Source organism: Aotus nancymaae, unplaced genomic scaffold (assembly GCF_030222135.1).
Source record: "Aotus nancymaae isolate 86718 unplaced genomic scaffold, 86718_ANA_hifiasm-v0.15.2.pri h1tg000081l, whole genome shotgun sequence".
Lineage (NCBI taxonomy): Eukaryota > Metazoa > Chordata > Mammalia > Primates > Aotidae > Aotus > Aotus nancymaae.
The window spans coordinates 608,640-617,053 of record NW_026988496.1 but is presented as its reverse complement, the minus strand read 5'-3'; the positions used below and the strand labels follow the sequence as shown (position 1 = coordinate 617,053).

Sequence of the window (8,414 nt, the reverse complement as noted above, 5' to 3'; positions counted from 1 at the left end):
AATTGAGCAATTAAGTATCACTGAATATGGTTTCTGGACATATTTTGAAGGTAGAATCACCAGGATTTTCTGATAAAATTATATGCAGAGTATGAGAAAAGGACGGGAATCAAGGATATGTCCAGAGCTTTTGGCTAGAGTTTGATGGGGACACTATGAACAGACTAACAGGAAGGAGAGAGGTATTGCTCTTCTCTTATCTGGTTTAGGGAAAATACAGGATTTGGGTATCAAAAAATCAAAATGGCTCTGTAAACTATAAAGTACTATATAAGTCCTAGTTGTTTGTATTCTTATTCAAAGCTGTGCTGTGTTGTGCCGCTCTGACTCAGATGTAGGCCTAGCCTGCTAGAGGCACAGGGATGTAAACTAAACTGGGTGACGTTCCACTGGCTTCAGTCTGTTTCACCTCAGGACTTCTGTTTGCCTCCCTGCTGAGATGATCTCAAAGGTTTCCTCCTCCAGCTCTAAGAATATGAATCAAATTGGAAGGCTTAAAAAGCCATACAAAGACACAAGCCATTTTATTTGGAAATTTGTAGTTCATTTAGATGATTCAGGCTCCATGGGCTAAGTCCACTAGCCTGGTATTATGGAATGGAAATCTTCCCCACAATGGGAAGCTGCTAATGGAAAAAAAAAATCCCTGTGCTAGTTTAACAAGTAAAAATCCAAAACAAGTTTAAAATGTTAAAAATCAATCTCCCAGGCTAGGGTGCAGTGGTTCTCGCTTGTAATCCCAGCACTTTGAGAGGGTCACTTGAGCCCAGGAGTTTGAGACCAGCCTGGACACAACAAGACCCTCATCTCTACAAAAAACAAAAAATTAGCCAGCCATGGTAGTGTGCTCCTGTAGTTCCAGCTACTCAGAAAGCAGAGGTGGGAAGATTGCAGTCAAGACTACAGTAAGCCATGATCGTGCCACAGCATTCCAGTTTGGCTGACAAAGTGAGATCCTGTCTCCAAAAAATAAAAATTAAAAAAAAAAACCCACCTCTCCCTATGATATGAGACCACAGCTGAACATACCAATTCTCCATTTGTGCTGGATGGCTCACCAATTAGCATCCAGGAAACCATCTTATTTGGAAGAAACTCTGAGGCTTCTCATTTTCCTATTTGCTTTGGTCCCTGAGCTAAAATTCACATTTCTATAATCTGCTGAGCAGACTTTGGAACAAACCTAGAAAGAAGCAAAGTATAGCCAAGGATATGTTGAGTAGTGAAGCACCAAGAGCCTACTAGCATTTAGGATCCTGCATCCAGGTTGCTGGCCTTTCATAGTCTCACCTGCCTGTTCTTTAAGAAGGGTCTCACTCTGTTACCCAGGCTGGAATACAGTAGCACGATCATGGCTCATTGCAACCTCCCTTCCTCAGGCTCCAGAGATCTTCCCACCTCAGCCTCCCAAATAGCTGGGACCACAGATGCATGATACCACACCCGGCTAACTTTTGGTAGACAAGTTTTCACCATGTTACCCAGGCTAGTTTCAAACTCCTGGGCTCAATTGATCCAGCTGCTTTGGCTTCCCAAAGTGCTGGGATTATAGGTGTGAGCCGCCAAGCCCTGCCTCACCTGCCTGTTTCTGAAGGGCACCATAAGGTTACTTCTGACCTGACCTCTCATCCAAACTTGCTACCAGGATGAGCTCCATTCTCTTGGCAAGAGAACCATTCTTAAAGCAAATTATCTGGCAAGCCCACTTACACACCCTTCCCATCCCTGATTCAGCTGGGCCCAGTTCCTGCAGAAATTCCTTTTCTGGCCCAGGTATGGTGGCTCACACCTATAATCCTAGCACTTTGGGAGGGCAAGGTAGGAGGACCACTTGAGCCCAGGAATTCAAGACTGGCCTGGGCAATGTAGCAAGACCTTCTCTACAAAAACAAATTACCTTGGTATCACGGTGTGTGCCTATAGTCTCAGTTACTTGGGAGGCTATGGCTGGAGGATCACTTGAGCCCAAAAGTTCAAGGCTGCAGTGAGCTATGACTGAACCATTGTACTCCAGCCTGGGTGACAGAGCAAGACCCTATCTCTAAAAAAAAAAAAAGTTAACAGGATCCCAGCCAATCATGCTTTAGAGTCTGCAATTTGAATGGCAGAGAAACCCTATGGGACCAAATCTAGGCTTCAGGGACCCTTGGTGTGCCTCCTTTAGCTGATTTTCTCTGGCAAGACCGAGTAGTCTGTGACTGCTGACTCAAAGCCCAGGATGCTGCCATGGGCAGAGATACTGCCCCAAGCCACAATGCCTCTGTAGGCCTCTTACCCATTGCTAAACCATATACCTGGGAAATGTGACCATTTAACAGTCCCAGCCAAATATGCCAAGTGACTTCACACGCTTATTACATCCTAGAGAAAGACATCCAAAACAACTGATTTCTCCCCTAAACCTGGGATGGTGGGATGATTAAGCTTGCGTGGTCTACAGCAAATTAAATGTAAGGGGCTAAATGAAAGTGATGTGAAACGCAGCATCTACATACAAGGCAGTAGCTCTTAACACAGGGCAACCTTGCCTCCCAGAGAGTATCTGGTGATGTCTGAAGTGATTTTTGGTATCACAACTCAGGGAGTGGATATCTAGTTGATAGAGGATAGAAATGTTGTTAAACATCCCACAATGAACAGGACAGCTACCCACAAATTATCTAGCCCCAAACATCAATAGTATCAAAGTTGAAAAGCCCTGCTATAGGTGGCGAGGGAGGTTTTCGTTTTTAGCAGGCAGACATGCTTTATAGGGTAACAGGAACAAGAGAGTGGGAGAAATTGAAATCACAAGGCAGGGTTATTGACAACGATTACCCTGTAATATTGTCAAACACACGTGTGTGACAGCAGGCCCCATGAAGCAGGGGTACATCTTCCTGAGACTGGTAAGCAAACCTGACATGATCCCACACATTTGGGCAAGAACAAGTTTATGTTCTACATCTCTGTTTTGCCAAGTCCTCTAAGGAACTGAGTTGAGGACTGCAGTAGCAGCTGGAGATGAACAGGGGCACTAAGTCCAAGGAAGTGCACTGCTTTGCAACATCAACAGCCAATTTATAATGACCTTTAATGGCAGCTGGAGATTTTCATCCTCTATTTGGCAAGATGGGCATAGGAATGGGAAAACCAGACAAGCTAGGCTTGTGGATGGGCCAATGCAATAAAAACTAGAGAAGAAAATGAGGTCAGATTTTTAAAAAGCCAAGGGAACTTAACAAGGACAGAGGGACCCACTGGGTAGAGAAGTTCTTGGCCAAGTGGGGAGATAAACACTCTGGGCTTTCGTGGCTCTCTCTACTCCTTAGTTAGTTGCTGCTTCTTTCCCAACTCTGGTATCTTCTACTTCCCACCACTGACCAAGCCCAGCCCATAACACAGACTGCCTAAGCCTGCCTAAGAATTCAATCACTGTTCATGTTAATGGAGTAAAAGAGCAGGAAACTGAATTTTTAAAAAACCCCACAAAACCAAAATGCTATTAATCATGCCACATAACTTTTAATTACGCATAAAGATCTAACATATCACCCAGGGACCATTTCACCCACTGCTCTGTTTGGCTGCCAGTCTTTTGTCTCTCTCTTCAGCAATGGTGAGGCGGATACCCTTTCCTCGGGGAAGAGAAATCCATGCTTTGTTGCCCTGGAAAAGAAAACAAGGAGAATCAAAACCCACCACACACCAACTCCTAGTAGCTTAGTACATGCTACATTTGTCACCTCATTTGACAAAACTGAAGCCTGTTTGTGAGAGCATTTGCCATCAGCTAAGGCAGTTGTAAGACACAGATGCTGGTTACCAAAAGTACCCACTGCTTGGGTTCCTGGGGTTGTCCTATGAAACTCAGTGCATGCCCTTCATAATTAATGTCTTAGAAGTTTATTGTGCATAGCAGGCACCCAACATTTAATTCAAGTGAGTCAAAGTTTAGTAGTACCTAAGGCTAATCATTATGACTCGGCCCAGCTCTGCGTGAGTCCTATCCCAGAAGAGGCTTTGCACTAAGTTCAGCAGAGCCAGCCAGGAGCGTGGATGCTGCAATCCCAGCACCATCTGCATTTACGTATTTCCCCAGCTAGAGAGCCAGACTTACCTTGCCAATAACAAAAATATTGGAAAGTCGAGTGGCAAAGCTGTTGCCATTGGCATCTTTCACATGAACCACATCAAAAGATCCAGGGTGCCTCTCTCTGTTGGTAATCACACCAATTCTTCCCAGGTTAGCACCCCCAGTCACCATACACAGGTTACCTAGGCAGGAAGAAATCATCTGCTTCAACCCAGTATAACACATGACAAGCAGCTCAGAGATGGGTCCAAAACAAATCTTATTCCTCTTTCCCCCCATTTGAATTTCCTCATATGGAACTGCTGCCCATGCTAGGACTCCCAGGGCTCTCATAAGAAATTTTATGGCCGAGCTTGGTGGCTTACACCTATAATCAGTTTGAGAACAGTCTGGGACATAGTAATACCCCCCTCTATAAAAAACCAAATAATTTAAAAAAGAAATGAATATTCTGAGCATTTATGCCTCTGGCTATAAATAAACCTGGAGGATCAGAACAGATGGTTTTTAATAAAGACACCCACACCCAAATCCTGTGCAATTCATAATGATCTAGGCCTAAAAGAGGATGCTTACCAGTGTCAAACTTGATGAAATCAGTAATCTTGCCAGTCTCCAAATCAATCTGAATGGTATCATTCACCTTGATGAGGGGATCAGGGTAGCGGATGGTGCGAGCATCATGAGTCACCAGATGAGGGATTCCTTTTGTGCCCACAAAGATTTTTCGTACTTTGCACAATTTGTACTAGAAAAATACAAGGGTTAGCCAGTCAGTCCAGCTCACATGTACTTTTTAACCCTACACAGGACTCACGGGTTCCCTGAACTACTGCAATTGTAGTGTTGCTTGTTCTTTCCACCCTCCTTAAGTGTATGTTGCATGCAGCCCTGCTCTAGGCTAGTCTTCCTAACATCCACCATTGTCCTCCACTCCTCCAATATAAATGTCACTCTAGTTTCAAAGCCTCTTTAAGCCTCATGGGGCCCTGGGAATTCTTCCTTTCAGTTCAACTTTCTTATCTTAATGGCTCCCTGTACATCATGACTGAGTTTTGTCTCACAAACATCAATTGCATTACCAGTTCATCCAATCAACAAATATTTCACATATCATTTCAATTTTGGATCTCTACTCACTGATATCCTTAAAGCAAATCAAATAATCACAGACACCACTAGACATGCCCTCCAGCCTGCTGATAACAAGGCTGTGCAAAAGGAAATTAGGAGACACATCAGTCAATTGAATTAACCTTCATTTAAGCCAATAATCCAAACAGCCCTAAACTTTTGTGTAAAACCATCACAACAAACTGGATTAAATAATCAAAGACTGTAATCTTTTTTAAACCTCAAACTAGTGCCTGAAGGACTGTCTGTTTCCTCCATTGACACCTTCCCCTCCCCAAAGTAAAGCTACCCCCACAAATGGAGACATAGCGTACTTGAGGTACCCAATAAACAAGTTCCCAGAAATCATTCTCCTTGACTCTAAGAGACACTAGGAAGTCACTGTTCAACTATAATTCATTTCTACCACAAAAAAAAGAAAAATCTGAGGAAGTTAACTTCAAATGGGGGTCAATTTTAGGTATCCAGCAACAGACTGCTCTACAGCTATCAGTCAGACTTAATAACATGACAAAAAGTTACACGTAAAATAGAATCAAATTGTTAGCTAGATATTTCCAGGTATGAGATTTTAAGCAATCAATACCCACCTCATTGCAAACAGCACACGTACTCAAACCAGGTCCTTACGACTAAGTAACTACAATGAGTAAAGATCCAGCTTGGCTGCCACACTCACCTTGGCCTCCTCGGGTGTAATACGATGTACAGCAAAGCGACCCTTGGTGTCATAGATCAGACGGAAATTCTCTCCCGTCTTGTCAATGCTGATGACATCTGAAATCAAGCAGTAACTCATTACTACAGTGACTCCCACTACCTCATGCTAAGCACCAACCATAGCTCTGTAAGAAATGAAAAGAACCTCCATGTGCTTCCCACTTCTAACACCAAAGGTGAGAGATATGATTAAGACAGTATTTGGATATCATAAGGCTCCCATCAATATGCACCTCCAGGGTATTTAAAACTTCCACTTGGCCAGGTGCAGTGGCTCATGCCTGTAATCCCAGCACTTTGGGAGGTGGAGGCAGGTGGATCACCTGAGGTCAAAAGTTCAAGACTAGCCTGACCAACATGGAGAAACCTGTCTCTACTAAAAATACAAAATTAACTGGGCATGGTAGCACACGCCTATAATCCCAGCTACCTGGGAGGCTGAGGCAGTAGAATCACTTGAACCCAGGAGGTGGAGCCTGCAATGAGATTGCGGGACTATAATCCAGCCTAGGTGACAGAGTAAGGCTGTCTCAAAAAACAAAAAACAAAAAAAAACAAGAAAAGAAAAAAACTTCCACTTACCCATGAAACCAGCAGGGTAGGTTATATCAGTTCGGACCTTGCCATCAATCTTAATGAACCGCTGCATGCAAATCTTCTTTACTTCATCTCCTGTCAGGGCATACTTAAGTCTGTTCCTTAGGAAAATGATGAGGGGGAGACACTCTCTCAACTTGTGAGGACCGGTGGATGGACGAGGAGCCTATAACATTAAAAATGGTAATCACTGTTGGGATTCACTCAGGCAAACAAACCCACTTCCTAGTCCACTAGATCCATTAACTTAACACCAAGACTGTTCATTACACCCAACTTGGGCTTTTAGACAGGTGTAAAAAGCTTCCAAAACTATTTCACGCCTTAAAGTTTTACAGCAGCTTCCCTGTCAGAGGACCAGGATCATTAAGATCATGAATCCTGAGTCCATTTAAGTGTCTATTTGATATGTGAAATAAATGAGGCACAAAATTATTAAATAGACTGGAAGTGGAGGACAGCTAGATAGTACAGCTCTTGAAAAGTAGAGGAAGCCAAGACTAGATATTCCTCCCCAGCCTGGTCCCCAAATGAGTCCTGGGAGGCAATTACAAACAGTGGCCACAGAGAAATATTTATATAAGATACTTACAAACACACCGGTCAATTTATCCAGCATCCAATGCTTTGGAGCTGCCACCCGCTTCAGATGCTTCTTGGGACCACGAGCCTGAAAGTTTTAGATTGCAATGCTGTTAATAAGGTTTCAGAACAGCTTAGAAAACAGAATGCATAACTTCTAAAAATTCTGTTTAGTTTCATCTTCATCAAAATGTGGACAATATTTAAATAAGTGTTCCGATAAAAAGGAAGAAACACAATTATTTAGCAAATACCATGAGACCCTTAAACTGCAATAAGCCATCTGATTGTACAGGGAAGTTTCTTGCTAGTGTTTTCACGTTACTGCTTGAAACTGTGTCTGCTTACAGAGGTTAGGTCTTTCTAGGACACCATACAAGTGAAATGGCCAGGGGGATGCACAGCAACAGAAATGACCCGGAATTCTACTTGTGTTTCTAAAGTTTTCATCGTATTACCATCTGTTTTTGACACATCTGGTACAAGATTATTCTGACATCCGCACATGTGTGCGCCTTCGTACACTAAAGCCAAAAGCTGGTATCAATTTTAGTTTAAAAAGAGTAAGGAAGCCTTTTTGATGCTGTGTCCAGATGCTTACCGGCCACGCATGGTAAAGTCAGGCCGTGCCAAAAAGACAGTAACGAAGAAAGCCTTTCTCCGCCGGGCGGACCCAGCACCCACCCGCCTCGGGCTCTGCGGTCTGGGCTCGGCCGCGGATCCGGCCCGGGAGGAGAAGCAGCTTCACCTGGGATCAGGATATGTGGCCGGGTCAGAGACCGAGGCCTTCCCAACAGCGGCACCATATCTGCGCCTCCCCAATCCTAGGCCAGCATTCGCCCTTTTTCCTGGAACCCGTCCCGGCCTACCACGGAGGCCGTGATCCCTTCGCCTCTGCCCGGCCATCCTCCGTGGGAATCCCGATAGGGCAGCCCCAGCCCGGGGAGGATGGAGGCGGATACGTCCCAAGAGCTCGCTAACCAAACGGCTTACCATGGCTGCGTTAGGAAAGGAAAGAGAACCTCCGTCTTCCGGTGAGCGTAGAAATTGGGGCCGGAGCCTGCGCGCGCTGGATACTGAGATGCTCCGCCCAGCTCAGCCCTTTCCTGGAGCGCCGGAACTCTTTCTTGCCATCTGCTGGTGGGAGGTCGGAAGTCCGGAGCTGGGGAACCGCCGCGGAAGGAGGGTGCTTCCAAAGCTCAATTTTCTCCCCCCGCTTTTTCCGACCTTCCTCCTCCCATATTTGCTGAGCGCCTCGGGTGTGCCTGAGTCTGTATCTGTGCTAGGTGCTGGGACTACAAAAATG

General features: G+C 44.7%; 1 protein-coding gene across 1 annotated transcript; it reads right to left on the bottom strand.

The window, feature by feature from the left end:
• Nucleotides 1–3,479: 3,479 nt before the first annotated feature.
• Nucleotides 3,480–8,188, bottom strand: RPS4X (ribosomal protein S4 X-linked). Its single transcript, XM_012435611.2, has 7 exons — nucleotides 8,102–8,188; nucleotides 7,119–7,196; nucleotides 6,512–6,692; nucleotides 5,889–5,986; nucleotides 4,652–4,823; nucleotides 4,100–4,257; nucleotides 3,480–3,648 (listed from the first exon to the last, which is right to left on the bottom strand). The coding sequence occupies exons 1-7, from the start codon at nucleotides 8,102–8,104 to the stop codon at nucleotides 3,547–3,549; spliced, it is 792 nt and encodes a 263-aa protein (XP_012291034.1). The 5' UTR covers nucleotides 8,105–8,188; the 3' UTR covers nucleotides 3,480–3,546.
• Nucleotides 8,189–8,414: the final 226 nt, after the last annotated feature.

Coding starts and splice junctions, on each gene's coding strand:
- RPS4X (XM_012435611.2), bottom strand. Junction 6,693..7,118: donor ATAAATTGACCGGTGTGTTT/GTAAGTATCTTA, acceptor TTAATGTTATAG/GCTCCTCGTCCATCCACCGG. Junction 4,258..4,651: donor TTTCATCAAGTTTGACACTG/GTAAGCATCCTC, acceptor CTTCCTGCCTAG/GTAACCTGTGTATGGTGACT.